At 42.7% G+C, this 19,419-nt stretch overlaps 2 protein-coding genes across 2 annotated transcripts; both read left to right on the plus strand.

Annotated features, from left to right (window-relative positions):
* Window positions 1–3,604: 3,604 nt before the first annotated feature.
* Window positions 3,605–4,753, plus strand: foxq1b (forkhead box Q1b). The gene has a single exon (XM_089000717.1). It carries the CDS (start codon window positions 3,721–3,723, stop codon window positions 4,528–4,530), a length of 810 nt encoding a protein of 269 aa, XP_088856843.1. The 5' UTR covers window positions 3,605–3,720; the 3' UTR covers window positions 4,531–4,753.
* A 6,632-nt stretch (window positions 4,754–11,385) lies between these two features.
* On the plus strand, window positions 11,386–15,749 carry foxf2b (forkhead box F2b). Its single transcript, XM_089000974.1, has 2 exons — window positions 11,386–12,500; window positions 15,181–15,749. The coding sequence occupies exons 1-2, from the start codon at window positions 11,546–11,548 to the stop codon at window positions 15,363–15,365; spliced, it is 1,140 nt and encodes a 379-aa protein (XP_088857100.1). The 5' UTR covers window positions 11,386–11,545; the 3' UTR covers window positions 15,366–15,749.
* The last annotated feature ends 3,670 nt before the right edge of the window (window positions 15,750–19,419 follow it).

A 19,419-nucleotide genomic window follows, 5' to 3' on the forward strand; every position in this document is an offset into this window, starting at 1 on the left:
AAGTTCATAAACTGAGGTAGCAGACATTTAAACAGCTTCTTCCCGCAAGCCATTAACTTTTTGAACAGTAGCCCAAATTGAACTGTATAGTGCCTCTTTGCAATTTTTTTGATGATGATACTAGTGCAGCGTGTTCGAACGGAAACAAATTCCTTGTGTGTTCTACATACTTGGCAATAAAGATGATTCTGATTCTGATGATTCTGATTCCTGTATTGTTTTTTTTTTTTTTTTTTGGGGGGGGGGGGGGGCTTTTGACTGTTTTTGTTGTCAGATGAATTATTATTGCTCCATATACAGAACATTGTTTACAGCGAGTGCTCTAGAAACGCACTTGAGTTGAGTTTCAGGTAGACATATAGTTCCCCTGCCCTACCCCAAAGGCAAGGAATTCATGCGGTTGCGCCGACCAACTGCAAAACAGACAGTTAATGCACCTCCCAACGTGCCCCAATCAGACACGTTTACCTTCAAAGTCGTTTGTGAGACTAAATACCCTGCAGGGAATCTTGGGAATCTCAGCGACGCGGGCCTTCTCGTTGACGCCGTTTACCCGCCATGCTCACATACACACAAAAGCACACTTTGCACTTTGTTTATACAAAGATGTACGGGTCGGACACCCTTGGCTCCAAGAGAAGAAAGAAAGCGCTAGCTTTTGATACAATGTAAGAAGTCAGACAAGAGCTAGCGTGTGAGCACAAACCGCCGCAAAGGTGGGGTTATTTCTGGAGCACTGAAGGATTTACCCGATGAATCGACATGACTGGAATTCCATCCTGTCAACACTTTGACAAGTTGTCTTGTACGTCGGAGACACCTCGACCCCGATCGAACTGGCGCTAGCGAGCAAATGAGACCAGACTGACATATGACGAGCCGAGCTGCTGGCGTCTTCCGAACTCGGCGACCTCGCCTTTGCCACCGTGACATCATTGTCCGCCGTTTGAAATTTGCGTGATATTATATTAAAAAGGAAATGTTGGCCAGGTTTATTTCAAGAAGAGCGAGATGAGCCCGTGTACTTCCCCCACTTGTCCTCACCCACCAAACGTTACTGAACGGGATTGATGTGGCGCCAATCGAAGGATGAAGTGATGTCGGTTTCATCCCAGACAAATTTGGGATGATCCATTGCAGATTTGTGACAGATTTTGTCAAGGGTAGAAGTGATCTCATTTTTTTGGGGGGTGGGGTCAACAGTGAATCCCCAATGATTTAATGACTAGTCCGTCGCTCAGCTCGACCACTCTGCATCCGCAGTCCAGATGTTGACTAGATCTCGACGGTTGAGCAGTTTTTTTTTCCAGTCCCCTCCTTGTGCCGGTGCGGAGCTCGGGGTGTTTGTTGGATTATTTTGATCGTTCGCCCTTGGTTCATTGCTTCGACGGGTGTGATGGAAGAGGATGGTTGAATCATCAGGGAGCCAGGTGTAGAACAGAAAGTTGGTTAATCTTGGAGAGAGCGGAGGCATCGTGGTGTCGGCTTAAGGAGGAAGCATGGCAATAGAGAGAGCGAGAGAGAGCGAGAGCGGGAGTATTTATGGGGCGCACAGTGTGTGACGCGATAGGATGTGACGTAATGTAAATGCGACATCGTATAAAGCACAGGTGTCAAAGTCAAGGCCCGCGGGTCAAATCCGGCCCGCCACATCATTTTTTTCGGCCCGCGAAAGCAAATCAAACTTGTTAAATTCCATGATGATTGCTAAAATCTGAGCCAAAATTTCATATTTTTGGATGTCAACCACAATAAAAGTCATTCTTCTTGACTTCAGATTTGAAAATGAGTTATTCATTAATTTGCTGTGTGCTCTATATGTAATATTTGAAGGGATTTAAACATTCTAATGGGTTCCCCAAATTCATAACGGCCCTCGAGAGGAAACCATAACTACAAAATGACTTTGACACCCCTGGTGTAAAGGAAGGCAGGATATGACGTATCCAGAAGTCCAAAATGTAAACAAAGATTACAGAGCGATGTTTAGAGATGTTTGTATGGCGAATTACCACAACAGTGTTGGTTCTTTGTCTTGGAAATGATGTGTCCATTCGGGAAACGCCCCCATATAAGCCTGGTAGTTGAGTGGTTAGCACGCCAGCTTCACAGTGCAGAGGTCCCCGGTTCGCGTCCCGCTCCAGCCTCCCTGTGTGGAGTTTCCAAGTTCTCCCCGGGCCTGTGTGGGTTTTCTCCGGGTCCTATGGTTTCCTCCCACATTCCATGGATGGATGGATGAAAACGTCACCGTCAACCGTGTCCTGAAAGGAATACACTTAGAAGTGCTTCCACAGTCTCGTCACCTCCCGTATCGATTATTGTAAGTCACTTCTTTTCAATCAAAAATTTCTCCATCAACTCCAACTAGTCCAAAATTCCTCAGCCCGGATCATCACTAAAACCCCCTCCTTTCACCACATCACTCCAGTACTCCAGCAGCTCCACTGACTCCCTGTTAAACTTCGTATTGATTTCAAGATACTTCTGTTTACATTTAAAGCCATCCATAACCTTGCACCCCCCTATTCTGTCTGACCTACTTCAAATCTCCGTTCCCTCTCGGGCCCTCAGATCCTCATCCTCCCTCCACCTCTGTATGCCCTCTGCCCGTCTCACCACGATGGGGTGCAGAGCTTTCAGCCGCTCTGGTCCAAAACTCACTTCCACCCAACATCCGTAATATTGACTCCCTTCCTACCTTCCTCATTTCACCTCAAAACCCACCTGTTTAAACTTGCTTTCATTGTCTAGTTTAATCTGCTATTGTATTATTTTTTGTTTTATTCATGGTTTTATTGTTTTATGTATTGTTTTTATTGTAAAGTGTCTTTGTTCAGAAAGGCACTTGTAAATTAAATGTATTATTATTATTATTCAAGACCCAAAAGCAAGTCTGAGATCCAGGCAGAAGGATTTCCTTGAACCTCTCAATCCTGAATGATTGTTTTTTTAAACCAAAATTTAGCCTAGCGACAAATTAGCTCATGTAGCTTTACTCCAAAGGTTCGACTCATTCAGTTCACCAACTTCTCATTCAGTCAGGTGTGTTTCGCCGTCACCCGAAATTTCTCGTTTTCAACCAATAACACACACAAAAAAATCGATTTGTTCCCATTTCACCAAAATGCTGAGCTAATTCGGCTTGCAATTTTGACCACACCCACATTTCCTCATACCTGGCCCAAATTACGCATCGTTTTCGTCGCGTAGCAAACTCGGAAAAATGATCTCTTCGATATCATTTCACTTCAGTCAATGTCGTTCAAGGTCATTACAGATCACTCAATACACTACACGGCATCCCTCAAAAGTCATTACATGATCCAAAATCTTTTCAATCCACGCCGCAGCATTCACACGCGATTGCTCACGAAATGGCTTCATCTGAGAGGGGGGGCCGGGAGGGGTGGGGGGTTGCAGTGGGAGATAAGTCGTCGCGTTTTCTCCCCTCTTTGGTGGCGTGACACGGTAGCGTCCAAGAATTGTAAACACGGCGTATCACTCAATCCTTCCGTGCGGCAAGTTGGAGGCCCCACCCCCTGGGCCGTCCCTGACGGGAGGGGGGCACGATATTAATAGCAAAACCGACGCGTCTCCTGAGACAGACCTGTTTGCAAGGCGCTGCGGGCGCACGCACACACAAATAAACACAGGCGCGCGCACTCGCACCGGCGCGCGCAGACGCGGACCCCCCTCGGCACCCTCGCCGCCAAGGCGAGAATGAAACTGGAAGTTTTCTCCTTGCAGCGCTTGGCTCACAAGGCGCCGGACGCGTGCGCCGAGGTCGAGGTCCCGTCCCCGCTCTCCGGAGACGATCTGAGCTCGGACGGGGATTGCGCGGCAAACAGCCCGGCGGCAGAGCCTGCGGCGCCCGGCGCCGGCAAGGCTAAGCCGTACACGCGCCGCCCCAAGCCCCCCTACTCGTACATCGCCCTGATCGCCATGGCCATCCGCGAGTCGGCCAGCGGCCGGCTGACCCTGGCCGAGATCAACGACTACCTGATGAACAAATTCCCCTTTTTCCGGGGGCCCTACACCGGCTGGAGGAACTCGGTGCGCCACAACCTGTCGCTCAACGACTGCTTCCTCAAAGTGCTGCGCGACCCCTCCCGACCTTGGGGCAAGGACAACTACTGGATGCTCAACCCCCACAGCGAGTACACCTTCGCCGACGGGGTCTTCCGCCGCCGGCGGAAGCGGCTGGCCAAGAGGGGCCCTGAGGAGCGGGAGGCCCCTGAGGATGTCACGGCGGGGGACGTCCGCCTCCCCCCCGCCCCCGAGCAGAGGCTGGCGGCTAAGTTCCACGGCCCCTTCGCCATCGACAGCATCCTGGGGAAGCCCTTCCGAGGTGGGGAGAGCCCACGATGGCTCTTCTGGCCCCCGACGCCCCATCCGCGGGCGCCCGTCGCTCTGAACTTTCCGGGGCTACCCAACCCGCCTCACGGGGTCCGACTGGAGGGCGCCCCCCTGGTGACCCGGACGCCCCCGAAGGCGGGGGCGAGCTTTCACATTGACTTTCTGCTGTCGTGAGGACGACTCGCGAGCACTTTGCCGCGCGTGGGTGAGCTCGCAAAACAAAACAAGGTTGTATACCAGGACATTTCACACGCTTGCGCGTGCGTGTGTATGTATATATCCATCTGTGTATCTTTCTATCAGTACGTGTTTCAGGTCGGAGGGGTTGGGGGGTTGTTTTCAAGGTTCGTTTCTTGTTTCTGCTGAGCGTGCAACTCCGCGTGATTATGTTGATGAATTTAAAAAAATGACAGCGAGTTTCTTTTGAGTCGTAATTTCTTGCGTGCGTTTTAAAGTCGGTCACGTGACTTGTCATTGCTTGTTGGGGCTGGGGGGTTGTCGATGCTTGCACCATTGCAGATATTTAAGTTGTATGGGGATGATGGACAACATTGACAGATGAATATGATAATAACATTTTTAATAATATATAACATATGAGTATAATAATAATAACAATGTATATTTTACTTCTGTTTTGTTTCTATGATTCTCCCGTTCAGATTTTTTTTTGTTCTGTCAATTGGGAATTTTGCCATTGTGAGACAAATAAAGGATTTCGTGTCTCAACACCCCACCCAAAAAAAGTAATGACGCTATTCTTCCATATTTGATGTGTCACATTTTCTGCTTATGTTTTTTTTGTATACGAACGGTGGGTCTTTGTCGAACAATTTCAAAATTCTGCAATAGGGGAACTCGATCAATAGATTTTCAATTAAGAGGTCAAAAGTGCCGCTTGATCATAAAACACGTTGGGGGGGGGGGGGTCAAAATCATTTTTTTTTTTTAATGGTCCATTTCGGCCATGAAAAGAACTCAGTCGCTCTCCACGGTCCTGAACCCCATACATAAATTAATTAATTACTTAAACGACAACCGACGTCTCCGGACAAGTTGTGTCCATAATTTGTAAAATGGCTTTAAATGACTTCTACTGAGCGTATTTTACAAATATTCCACCGCATATAGCTATATTTTATGTTTTAAGACTGAATATTCAGGAAATATTGTGTTTGAGTCTGTGACTAGTCCGTACGTGACGTCACTAAAGGACCATAAAAAAGACGCATTCTAGCGGTCCTTCCATCACGTCAATGTATTTTGCTGTACTTGTTTGGTCTAGGGACCTCGTGTTGCACCCAAAAGCCGCCAGAAGGCCAGAAGAGGGCGTCCAAGCGCCATATAAGGAATTTATCAGCCTGTGGAAACAGAGGTGGCCACAGGAGGTCGCCATTTTGTGCCTCTTTTTTTGGTTGAGACATTTCCCCCCAATGTTGCCTCAAAATGGCACAAATAAATTCTTTAATCGATTGCAAACATGTATGCTTTCCTCTTCGGAACTATTTGAATCATATTCATAACTGGATGCGTAACAAGAACGCATATTCTCCGAATCTGAGGCAATTGTTTTGATTCGCTAGCAATGCTAGACGTCTTGGCGTGACGTCACGAACTTGTTTGGGGCGGGACTTTCTGAAAACGCCCAATTCGCAGCTCAATTTTTTGCAGATTTTGGACACTAAGTCATTTTTATTGGTGTTTTGCATTTGAATAAAAATATCATACAGCGTGTTTTGGGTATTTTAGATGCTATAAAACGTTTTTCTGATGTCAGTTAAAAAAGCAAAAAAGTGACGGCGGTTGTCCTTTAATGACTAAATAAATTAATGAATGGATGAACAAGTTGAATGAATCAATGAATGAATAAATAAATATACAAAAATGTACAAATAAAATGAAATAAGAATAATCATCTTTGTTTTTTGTTATGATTTGTTTTTGGTGAAGGTGGCCAGTCGCTGATTTTAATATTTTGTTTGGTTTTTGTTTCATTTGTCATCATGGCAGCAAAAACAAATACATTAATTAATTAGTTAATGAGTAAATAAATTAATGCATGGATGAACAAGTCAAATGAATAAATAAATAAATAATAAATAAATAAATAAATAATTATACAAACATAGAAAAATAAAATGAAATGTTTTTTTTTCTTATGAATCTTTTTGGCGATTATATTTGGTGAAGGTGGCCAGCCTCCTATTTAATAAATAAATAAATAAATAAATAAATAAATACACAAATAAATACATAAATGAACAAATAAATAAATATACAAACATGGAAAAATAAAATGAAATAATTTTTTGTTATGATTCTTTTTGGTGATTATATTTGATGAAGGTGGCCAGCCGCCTATTTTAATATTTTGTTTGGGTTTGGTTTCATTCGCCGTGATGGCAGTGAAAATAAATTAATGAATAAATGAGTAAATGAATGAATAAATGTATCAACATGTGCAAATGAATCAAACTAACCATGCAGAAGGGTGTGCTGTTGATCCCAACAAGGCTTGATGGACAGGTGCCGCCTGCTGTTCCAGTGGCAGCAATGCTGCAACCTGCAGGCCAAACCGTAGAAGAACACACCTGTGTCACGTGATGACACTCAATGCCCCTCCCACCACCTGAGTAATTTTTTTAGCTGACAACGCATTTGCCTTGCCGCGCACGGTTGCAGGGTTCGATTCCGGGCCTTTATGTGTGTGGTTTGCATGTTCTCCCAGGTGGGTTTTCTTTGGGTACTCGGCTTTCCACCCACATTCCATAAATAAGTGTGGCGGGTTAACCAAACACTCCAAATTGTGTGATTGTTAAATTGAATGGTTGTCCACTGCCATTGGCTGACAAGCTGTTCAGGGTGTACCCCTACCTACATTGCCTGAAAATGGCTTTGACAAGCCAATGAGGAGCAGATCTGAAAATGGATGGATGGATGGATGGATGGATGGATGGATGGATGGATGGGTTGGTTGGGGTGGATGGAAAGTGACAACCCTCACCTTTGAACTCCTGCGGGATCTTTTGATGGGGGGGGGGGGGGGGCAGAAGCGCTCCATGCAGCTAAGTGAGGCTCAGCAAAGTCACCTTGGAGAGTGCGTCCAATGTTGGAACGTCAAGCCCAAACAAAGTGTCACTCGGGCAGCCTGGACCGCGTCCGACCTCCCACAAGACCGCGAGGGCCGTTCCGAACATACTGCCAACAGCAGACTGAGAGAGGGAGGGGGGTGGGGGATTGGGTTCAAGCAGAAAAGGGTTTAGTAGCTATCCAGTTGGCTATCTATTCGCTATCTAGCTATTAACTCTCTATTAGCTATCTAGCTAGGTAGCTTTCTATCTAGTAGAGTTACGTCCGGGTTGAGTGAACGCCGGCATGTGTGGCTGCCGCTGCTCACCCACAGAAACACTCATCCTGTGACTATAAAGTGACCTTGAGAGTTTTGAAAGGCGCTTATAAATCAAATGTATTTATTATTATTATTATTATTAGTCATGATTTAACCTCAATTTCTTTATTTCAATTTCGGATTGAAAATGAAATTCAAGGTTGGAAAGTTTAAAACGGGGTTGCTTAAGGTCTAAAAATATGCGGCATGTTAGCCGACAATGGCTAATGTGAGAGCATTCTAAAGATAAAGAGGGGGGGGGGGCATTCTACGCATGTGATATTTATGTCTTATACGACAATCTCCTCCAGTGGGTACGTGAAAGCAGCAGGGAAGGGTGAGGGGGGCTCCAAAAACAAAGATTGTGCATCCTGATCTCGACGGGGGGGTCGCCAGTTTTGATGTCGCAGGAAATTTGCGGGGCCACCAAGCCGCGCTTTGTGTCTTGCGCGGAAAATCATTTGATCCCCACATCCTTTGTTTGTGCAAAGTGCAAAGGTTATTGTTTGGAAAGTTCCAACGGGTGGAATCATTTTTTGTTGTTTTTTACGCCGACGCTTGAAGGCATCTAAAAGGACAACCGACACTTGGTTTTTTTTTGTTTCTTAACTGACATCAGAAAAACGTTTTATAGCATCTAAAGCACCCAAAACACGCAGGCTGATATTTTTAGTCCAATGCAAAACACAAATAAAAATGATTTAGTGTCCCAAAACTGCTTCAAAATGACCCCGGAAATTGCGAATTTCCCCGTTGTTCGTGACGTCACGCCAGGACGTCTTTGCCTTGCTCGAGAATCAAAACAATGGCTTCAGAAAGTTCAGATTTGGAGAAGATGCTGTCTCGTTACTAATCCAGTTATGAATATGATTCAAATAGTTCTGAAGAGGAAAGCATAAATGTTTGCAAACGATTAAAGAAGTACTTGTGTATCAATCCGAGCCGTCTGGACTGCAATGTAGCTCCCAGAAAATACACAAGATGGCGCACAAGCTCCGTTGGAAATGGGCTGATTTGGCCACTGGGAATTTGTGTAAACTGACACCTTCTTTATGCGTGTTACCGCAATTGGCTGCGACAATCAACGATTCACCATCGCGTTATTTATGTAGTTTTCCTTCTAATTTCGCGATCATCACTGTTTTCAGAGGAAAAAAAAGTATCCAAAATACATTGTGTGTCGCTTTTTCGGTCATGGGCGTTCTCTCCGTGACGTCACTTAGGGGATCGTCATCAACTTGAAAACCTGAATATTCAGCGCGAGTCTTAAAACGTAAAATATAGCTATATGCAGTGGAATCTTTGTAAAATGCGCTCAGTAGAAGTCATTTGAAGTGATTTTACAAATTATGGACGCAACTAGTCCGGATGTGTCGGTTGTCCTTTAAAATAGGCTATCCAGAGCCGCCCCCACCCCCCATGCTTGTTGATACTATCCCCATAGGCCATACAAGCGCCTGATGTCGATGTGCAAATGTGTGGGGGTGGCGAGTTGGCGTTGAAGGCCCACTCGGCTAATTTGGCTTTTCTCTGTGTAATGAACGCAAAGACCCCCGGGACCGCCGCCGGCCGGGGGCGGTAAGTTGACACTGGCGCACTGTGTGTGGTATCCAGAGCGGCGCTTGATGGAAAAAGCCTGCTTCCACTCATGTCAGAGTCATTTATTGAGAGACATTGCCCCCCCACCACAACCAACCCCCCACCCCTTCATTCACACAGCAAAGGCTCCCACCGGCGGCTCCCACCGGCGGCTCCCCCCAGCCCCCCGGCTTGATCACAACCGACACCGCCGGCGTTTGTTTGGATTCTCCTGTGGGCCATTTTAGGAGGAAATGGGGAGAAAAACGCTAAGTTGATAAGATGGCGGCAAAGATGGCCGCCACGACGATGATGGAGGCGCTCACAATTTGACTGTTGTGCTTCTACGCACATATTGAAGATGGATAAAATATATGCAGTCTTCATATAGTTTGGATTTTAAAACTGTCTGAAAACATGTGTGTTCTGGAAACTTTGAATCAAAAAACAAAATAATCATATAAAACTGAATATTTGTGCACTAGCACAAAACTGTTCAACAGCAGACCAACATTCATCAGAAATTAATGATTTTGTTTAATTTTTCACACACCCACACAAATATTAACTCACCTAAAATTGGAATATTATTGAGGGACTACTATTTTCTTTGTCGTGCATGTCCTTCCAAATATTTTGGGTGACTGCCATCTTGTGGTCATTGGTGACATGACAACTAAAATTGCAGTCAACCCATGGATTTTTGCAGTTTGGCAATCGCTAATTTGCATGTTAGCACACTTTTTCGCCTCCACCAATATGTTTTTCATACTTGTGATTTTCTCAATTTCTTTGAGATTTTTTTATTGTCCCCATTTTTCATGAAAAATACAAGACTTCTATGTATACACCACACCATTTTTTAGATGATGTTGCACAGCTGTCATTGGGGGCAGGTACTACTGGACAATGGTATTCTTACATTCCGAGATTATTATTATTATTATTAGTAGTAGTAGTAGTAGTTGTAGTAGTGGTAGTTGTAGTCGTAGTAGTAATAGTAACAGCAGCATTATTATATATTATATTATATTATATTATAATCATCATTATTATCATCATAATCATCATCATGATAATAATAATTAGGATGAGCATTATCATCATTATTATAAAAAGCATCATTATCACCATCATCGTCATTATCATGATTATTATTAGTAGTAGTAATAGTAGTAGTAGTATATTATAGGTATAATTATTATTATCATCATTATTATTAGCAGTATTATATTATTATTAGTAGTAGTAGTAGTATATTTTAGTATTATTATAGTAGTAATATTATTAGTAGTAGTAGAAGTAGCAGCAGTATTATATTATTTATATAATTTTATTATTATTATCATCATGATCATCATTATTATCATCTCATCATAATCGTCATCATTATCATTATTATTATTAGTAGTAGTAGTAGCAGTATTGTATTATATTATCATCATCAGTAGTGGTAGTAGTAGTAGTAGTAGTAGAAAGTAGTAGTAGCAGCAGTATTAGATTATATTATTATCATCATTATTATTAGCAGTAGTAGTAAAAGTAGAAGTAGAAGAAGTAGTAGTAGTAGTAGTAGTAGTAGTAGTAGTAGTAGTAGTAGTAGTAATAGTAGTCTAGTAATGGTAGCAGTAATAGTAGTAGTAGTAGTAGTATTTGAATTCAAGTAGGATTGTAGGTGTCAAATTTTGGGATGTGGCAATTGCTCGATGATCATGGGTGTGGGCGGTTCTTTTTGGCGATGGTCTCAGGGAGATTTGAATGATGAGAAGTGAGGGGGGGGGACTGACTTTGGTTTGACTTGGCCTGCATAATGTGTGTGGGGGGGGGGGGGCGTTTCGCCCACTTGAGCGACTGCGGAGGCACTCGATGACCACCCGGGCGGGCCCCACTTGGCTCCAGTGTGACACCCAGCGGAGGGAGCCCCCCCTGTGTCCATTTGAAAGCCGTACGGGGACAATCAGAGGCTCCCCCCACCCCGGCCCGGCCCTCGCCGGCCCTCCCCTCGCTCTTCCTCTTCCTCTCCGCTGGCCGCACGTACCCGCCGCCGTGCGTCAAGTACGTGCGTAACCGGACCCAAGACGGATTTCTCTCCATTCCCATGTGAGGGAAAGGCAGGCCGGTGGCGCGACGCTCACTGGCGAGGACCACGTCTCCCCCCTTGGACTTCTTTTCTCCTGTTCTTGGTCCCACTCGACACCCCACCCCATCCTGCGAACTCTGGACATGACGACTGAGAGTCCCCAGCAGTTGCAGAGGGATCCTCCGCCGGCTCCTGGATCGAGTCCACCGCCCAGCGTCCCGCATCAGGCCATGCTGAGTCCGCAATCGGAGGCGGACCGCACGGCGGCGGCAGTGCTGACGGGAAAGAAGAGCGGCTCCGGCCTGAGGCGGCCGGAGAAGCCGCCGTATTCCTACATCGCCCTGATCGTAATGGCCATCCAAAGCTCGCCCAGCAAGCGGTTGACCCTCAGCGAGATCTACCAGTTCCTGCAGGCCCGCTTCCCCTTCTTCCGCGGGTCCTACCAGGGCTGGAAGAACTCGGTCCGCCACAACCTGTCCCTGAACGAGTGCTTCGTCAAGCTGCCCAAGGGACTGGGCAGGCCGGGCAAAGGCCACTACTGGACAATCGACCCCGGCAGCGAGTTCATGTTCGAGGAGGGGTCCTTCCGCCGGCGGCCCAGAGGCTTCAGGCGCAAGTGCCAAGCCCTGAAACCCATGTACCGGATGATGAACGGCATTGGGTTCGGCGCCTCCGTCTTACCGCAGAGTTTCGACTTCCAAGCGCCTTCGGGGCCCCTGGCCTGCCACGGCAACGCCTACAACTTGGACGCGGTGGGGACGGGCTACGACCACCACGTCCCGCACATGTCCCCGAGCCCGGGATCCACGTACATGGCCAGTTGCCCGGTGCCGTCCGGCGGGGACTACGGGCCAGACGGCAGCGGCAGTCCGCTGCCGTCCTCTCCGGCCGTGGCGAGCGCCTTGGACGGACACTCCCCGTACGCCACTACGTCCGCTCATTGGGGCGCTTCGGGGGTGGCCCCCTACATTAAACAGCAGCCGTTCAGCTCCAGCAGCCCCGGGTCGTCTTCTCTGCACTCGGGCATGGGGTCTTACTCCCTGGAGCAGACCTACGTCCACCCTAACGCCCGGGAGACCCACCCAGGCGACATATCAGGTATCACACAAACTGATCAAATGTCCCCATTCGACAAGCAAGATGCTCTCAAGTGCTCTCAAAGCTAGCGATGATGATAATGACATAATTTGCTTCTTCCAAATTGTCACTTATGACAACAAAATGTCAATTAAAAAAAGATAACTATATATATATATATAATTTTTGTAATACTTTTTCCATGTCATTGTACTACCATATATATTTTTGTGGAATTGTGGAAAGCTAGCGATGATGATAATGATGATGATGCTGATGATAATTCGCTTCTTCCAAATTGTCACTTGGGACAACAAAATGTCAATAAAATAGATGTATATAAAAATATGAAATAAAATAGATATTAATAAGATATTTTTAAAATACTTCTTCCAGGTCATTGTACTACCATCTATATTTTTGTGGAAAGCTAGCGATGATGATAATGATGATAATTTGCTTTTTCCTAATTGTCACTTGTGACAATTAAATGTCAATAAAAAAAGATACATAGAAAAATATGAAATTAAATATATATTAATAAGATATTTTTAAAATACTTCTTCCAGGTCATTGTACTACCATCTATATTTTTGTGGAAAGCTAGCGATGATGATAATGATGATAATGATGATAATTTGCTTTTTCCTAATTGTCACTTGTGACAATTAAATGTCAATAAAAAAAGATACATAGAAAAATATGAAATTAAATATATATTAATAAGATATTTTTAAAATACTTCTTCCAGGTCATTGTACTACCATCTATATTTTTGTGGAAAGCTCGCGATGATGATAATGATGATAATTTGCTTCTTCCAAATTGTCACTTATAACAATGAAATGTCAATAAAAACATATATACACATATATACATATATAAAATATAAAAAAATAACAATAATAAAATATAAAACATACATTAATAACATATTTTAAAAATACTTCTATGTCATTGTACTGCCATCTTTATTTTTGTGGCACCAACAAAATTTCAAAATAAAACGCCTATGTTTTTATCTTGATTTACATTATTGATTTGGAATAGACCACTAGTTTGTTTTGTCACGGGATTCTCGTCATGGCTTAAAATCATATTCCAGATATTTCAATGTAAATTATTTTGAAGAGGCGTCGAATTGGCTCTTGCCAGGCCACAACACAAATTTGTGGCGATGCCTCGGGGGTCATTTCGAGTCATTTGCGAATTCCCCACTCGGCTCCACAAGTCAGGTTTGACTTGAGGGCCGAACAGGGGGAGGCGGGGGGGGGGGGGGGGGGGTGTCACTCCAGCCTATGTTGGAGCCCGAAAACGGCCTCGAAGGTTAAACAAATAAAGACTATGGCAGTTCGGACCACACCGGCGGCGAGTTCAATCTCTGCGATCGCCACATAAGAGATTTGTTTTATTTGGGGCGGTGGGGGGTTGACGAATACACAGGCTGCAATTGACGTGAAAGCCAAACAAGTTGTGAGATGAGCTTAAAAAAATTACATGTATTATTATTATTATTGTTATTATTATAAGCTCTGCGAAGTGACTCAGATGGCGACCGTCAAACGAGAGTTCAACATTTTGTTGCAACAATACACCAAAATAAGAGAGATTGAACTAAAATATGGAAAATCATTGCTGACTTCATCGAAATAGCATCACGTTATAATGGATTATGAGGCCACTGTTTGTTTTGTTGTTGTTTTTTTTTAAATAATTCACGTCTTCGAATGTTGTCATAGGAACGTGACAAAACAAAAATATACATTTACTTTATGTAGCCAATAAAGCTGCTGGACTAAAAAATAAAAAACACAAAATTTGGATCAGAAATTGCAACAAGCCATTACATGTTTTGACCAAATATTGTGGGTTGTTTTCTAATTTTAATTATTTTGTTGTTGGGGCTAATAGTGGGGGGGGGGGGGGGGGGGTAACAAAAAATGTTTTAAGACATATCAAGTCTAAGTTGGCTCATATTGACATTGTCCATTTTTGAGACAGTTTTATTTACACTGTAGTTTTAATGGGTGCCTGTGATGTACAGAGATAAGTTTGGGGAAATTAATAAAATAAATTTGAAAAAAATAAATTAATAAAAGAAAAGAAATACAATAAAATACAAAAAACACATAAAATAAAATACAACAAAATAAAAATAATAAATAAAATAAAGACACAATACATAAAATACAATAAAATAAAAACAAAAATATCATAAATACAGTAAACAAAATAAAATAAATACACAATATACATAAACTAAAAATAATTAATAAATAAAATAAACACACAAAATACATCATAAAATAAAATAAGAAAAAAAACATCACAAATACAGTAAATAAAATTACATTAAATAAATACACAAAATACATAAAATACAACAAAATAAAAACAATTAATAAATAAAATAAAATACAATAAAATAAGAAAAAAGTATCATAAATACAGTAAATAAAATAAAATTAAATAAATACATAAAATACATAAAATAAAATACAACAAATAAAAAAAAACAATTAATAAAATAAACACACAAAATACATAAAATAAAATATCATAAAATGAGAAAAAAACAAATATAATTACATTAAACAAATACACAAAATAAAAACAATTACTACATTGAATAAAAACATTAAATAAAGAACAATCAATCAAAATGAGCATAACGACATGTGATGTTCCCTTTGTGCCACAGTGGGAATTCCGCGGTATCAGAGCCACTGCGACCGGAAGGATTTTGTGTTCAACTTGAACGGCATCCCGTCCTTCCACCCGACGGCCGGCACGTCCTATTATCGCCACCATCATCATCATCACCACCACCATCCTCACCCCCACCCGCAAAGCGTGTGTCAGGACATCAAACCGTGCATCATGTGAAGGGGTCGCTACTGTCCACGCGTCATCCCTGCAAATGACTCGTTTGGGATCGGATGGACAATTCACGGTTGCTGCCCCTACGCATGCAGACCCTGAACGTTTAAATACGCATTGAAGGAGAACCGAGGAAGAAACCTTTAGTGGCCTCTTCGTGATCATGCTCGCATTTTGCTCGATATCGTAAATCTATTTTATCCTGCACACGGATGCTTTATTATGAACTGCTACAAACATTGCACTTATTGTATCGTTGTTGTCTTCATGTCGTCTCTTGTAAGATGTTTCAATAAAAAAAATGTTACATTGGAGCTGCTCGATGGAAGTATTTTCTGAGATAAGGGTCGCATATGACACAAGTTTGCAATGAAATTCTTGCAGAAACTGCATGTGATAAACTCACTTTTGTGCAATATCGTTTTATTTTGGTGAAATTGTTGATTGGCAGCTGAGCTACGCTTTCTGTTTAGTTCCACCTTGTAGCCTATATCGCTTATAAATGAAATGTGTCATTTTTATGATAATTATTATTATTATATAATTATAAGGTCACGTTTTTGTTTTTCCAAATTGCGCCGAGCTTCGTATCATATTCTGTTCGCAAGAGCAACATCCATTTATTTGCTAGCTACAATGAATCGCTAGCTCCATCCTTCGATCTAGCTACAAATTGATAGTTGAATATTCGAATGTTGGTGCGTTTGGCCAAACAAGAGTAAAGACCCCAGTCTAAAAACAACAATACGTTTTTTAAACGGTTGAAATTAATTTCTAAGACAACAAAGGATCCCGGTTTTGGCTAGACGCCAACGACACGTAAAAATAATTAATCGTATCCCGTATGGAAATACGTCACGGCGGTATTTTAAAATGGCGGAGGATGAACGACTTAATATGAAGCACGTCACAAACATCAATCTCACTTGTGGGACCCTTTAAAACTAAAAACAATTGACAGGCAACAACATAGTCCAGCAGCAAGTAACATTGCTATGTTATTTATGCCTCACATCCAAAGCTACGAGAAACACATTTCCATGTTTCGCCCCAAGGCGTTGATTGAATGTGATGGCAAACAAGGAAGTAAACGTTTTTTTACATGAATATACAAAACGGTAATTCATACCTGCGGCGGCGATTCTTTGTGTTAAACAACAAACTAATAAATGAGGTGTCAAGTTGGAGGGCCAGCTCGGCTGTCGACATAGTGTGGAGTATTCCGCCCCTTAGCGTCCATTTTGATAAAATCATTTCTCTTTTTGTTTTTCTTGTATACTGTACTCGTCTCTCCCGGTTCGTACAACTAATGTTACTTAGTCTACTTAAAAAGAAATGAGATTAACTTGTTTTTCAAATCTACGACTATTTCTTACAAATCTACGACGAGTAAAGTAGAGATGGGAATTCCGGCTCTTTTCAGAGAGCCGGTTCTTTTGGCTCGGCTCACTAAAAATAAACTGCTCTTATGGCTCCCAAATGGCTCATCAGTTTGTTTGTTTTTTGTTGCTTAAATTAATTAACTACCAAAAATCATGTAAAATTATGTAAAAAACGAATTACTTCTGTAAAAAAATACACTATATCAAATATTTTTATTTATACGGCTTGATTTATATGTGCAGAAAGAGCATCAACTAACTGTCGTTTTCCCTGCGGTTACTCTAGTCTGGTGATCAGCTGTCACTACTTTGCTTTTCATATTAATAATGTGATCATACCAACTAGTAATAAATATAATAATTGAATATTAATGTGATAACATTTGTCCACGTGTCTAGCCCCCCCCCCCCCCCTCTCCTCACTGCTGCGTGTGTCTGTAATTCTCCCTCCTCTACCACAGATATCGACCAATCACGTGCGGCTTTAACCGAAATCTGGGGGCCGGGAATAGAGGACAAAAAAGTCGACTCCCATTTCTGGCTCCTTGTGAGGAACCGGCTGTCTACGTTAATTTTAGAGGTCTCTTAGTACCGGCCTGTTCGCGAACGACACTTCACTATTACTTAGGCTCCTTAAAAAGAAATGAGATGAACTTGTTTTTCAAATCTACGACTATTTCTTACGACGAGTACTGAAAGGAAAACAGACCCCTCTCACTTGACTTTACTATTATTACAAAAATGAAATGTATTATTATTATTATTGAAAGTATTCAAAATCGGGTTGACATTGTGATTTTTGCACTGAAATCCCGCAACCTCAATGCAAAACCTGTTATATCGAGAACGTGTTTTTCTTCCTGTACATTGAAAACACGAGTATCGAGAACTGAAGCCAATTATACTACTTGTATGGTCGATAAAGGATATTTGACATATTTTTGTCCGCATTACCGTAAATAAATCAGATTTATTCAAGGGAGGGTTGGATTCTGTCATGGCTGCCCTTTGTCACTGTTCATAACGTCTTTCCAATCAAGGACTGTAACCTGCCTGGCCTGGAAAACCCATCATGATTTCCCCTTAAATAACTGGACGGGGTGGCTGGGTGATGTCTAAGGCTCTCCTACTAAAACTGTACGGCCCCAGTGACACTAGATAGGCAGAGAAAATAAGCAGATGTATGGATCTATGGATAAAGTTGTAAAGATGTATGGATAAAGTTTTTATGATTAATTCGAGCTTGGTCCAAGGTGTACCCGATCGTTGGACCTTTAAATTTAGTTTGCATAGAATCCAACTTCCCAGTAAGAAGGTTGCATTCTTGCCGGGGCTCCCCTAAAAATAACCCTCCATTAAGAACGGTCGTCAAAGAGATGCCGACTTGGTTTCTTTTACACGTACGCTGCCCACGTGAAAATCAGATAAACCGATGTATTCGCAAATACATAGTGTACATGTGAGCTTTGTCCTGAGAGGAAAAACGACTTGGCGTGAAAATCGGCTTCACGTCTGTCTAAGTAGTGATGTGTCGTTCGCGAACGAGCCAGTTCTTAGAGCCGGATCCTTGGAGTGAACGAAGAGAGCCGATTCCTAACAAGGAGCCGGAAATGGGAGCCGACTTTTTTGTCCTCTATTACCGGTCCCCAGTCTTTGGTTAAAGCCGCACATGATGGGTCGATATCCGTGGGAGAGGAGGGAGGGGAGAATGTGAGGAGAAGGGGGGGGGGGGCGTAGACAGGTGGACAAATGTTATTACATCATGCTGTTATTATTATTCAGTTATGATATTTTTTACGAGTTGGTATGATAGCATTATTAATACGAAAAGAAAATTAGTGACAGCTGATCATCAGACCAGAGTAACTAACTCTGTGCACATATAAATAAAGCCATATAAATGAAAATATTTGATATAGTGTATTTTTTACATGAGTAATTAATTTTTCACATAATAATTTTCAATTAATTTAAGCAACACAAAAATGAGGAGCCATTTGGGAGCCATAAGTGCTGGATCTTTTTAGTGAGTCGAGTCAAAAGAACCGCCTCTGTGAAAAGAGCCGGAATTCCCATCACTATGTCGAAGTGTCGTGAAGACGCTATTGTCGTTATGCCCACAAGAAGGCAGTATTTCATTCTATCCAAGCTGCGTGTCACTCAACCCAAAACCGGCAAAGATTGAAGTCGCCCAAAATCGACAGCAAAATGGCAAGTGGGTAGGTGGGGCTCTGGGGGGGGGGGGGCGAATAACGAAGGTTAAACAAAGTTTTCAAAACGTGATTTAAAATACGGTCACGTAACACACACACGCATTCGTCGATTTTGTATATCCACAGACACTCCAGTACGAATCTGGGGCGGTTCACAACGTCTTCGGGCGACCAATGTGGGATTAGGATGCATTGTGGCACTATGACCACAAGGAGGAAGCCGAGTACCACAACGTGACACACATAACCGGGTCCAGTATAAGAGGAAGGGTCCGGAGTGGCCTACACTGTATAGATATAGATATAGATATAGATATAGATATAGATATAGATATAGATATAGATATAGATATAGATATAGATATAGATATAGATATAGAATCAGACTCAGAAAGCCATTATCGTTTTACAATGGTGAAATTTGCAATCCACAGCAGCAATTTGAAAGCAGTGCGGGGATGAAGA

The sequence above is a fragment of the Hippocampus bargibanti genome, linkage group LG07, assembly GCF_051943395.1.
Source record: "Hippocampus bargibanti isolate YZ-2025 linkage group LG07, ASM5194339v1, whole genome shotgun sequence".
NCBI classification, from domain to species: domain Eukaryota; kingdom Metazoa; phylum Chordata; class Actinopteri; order Syngnathiformes; family Syngnathidae; genus Hippocampus; species Hippocampus bargibanti.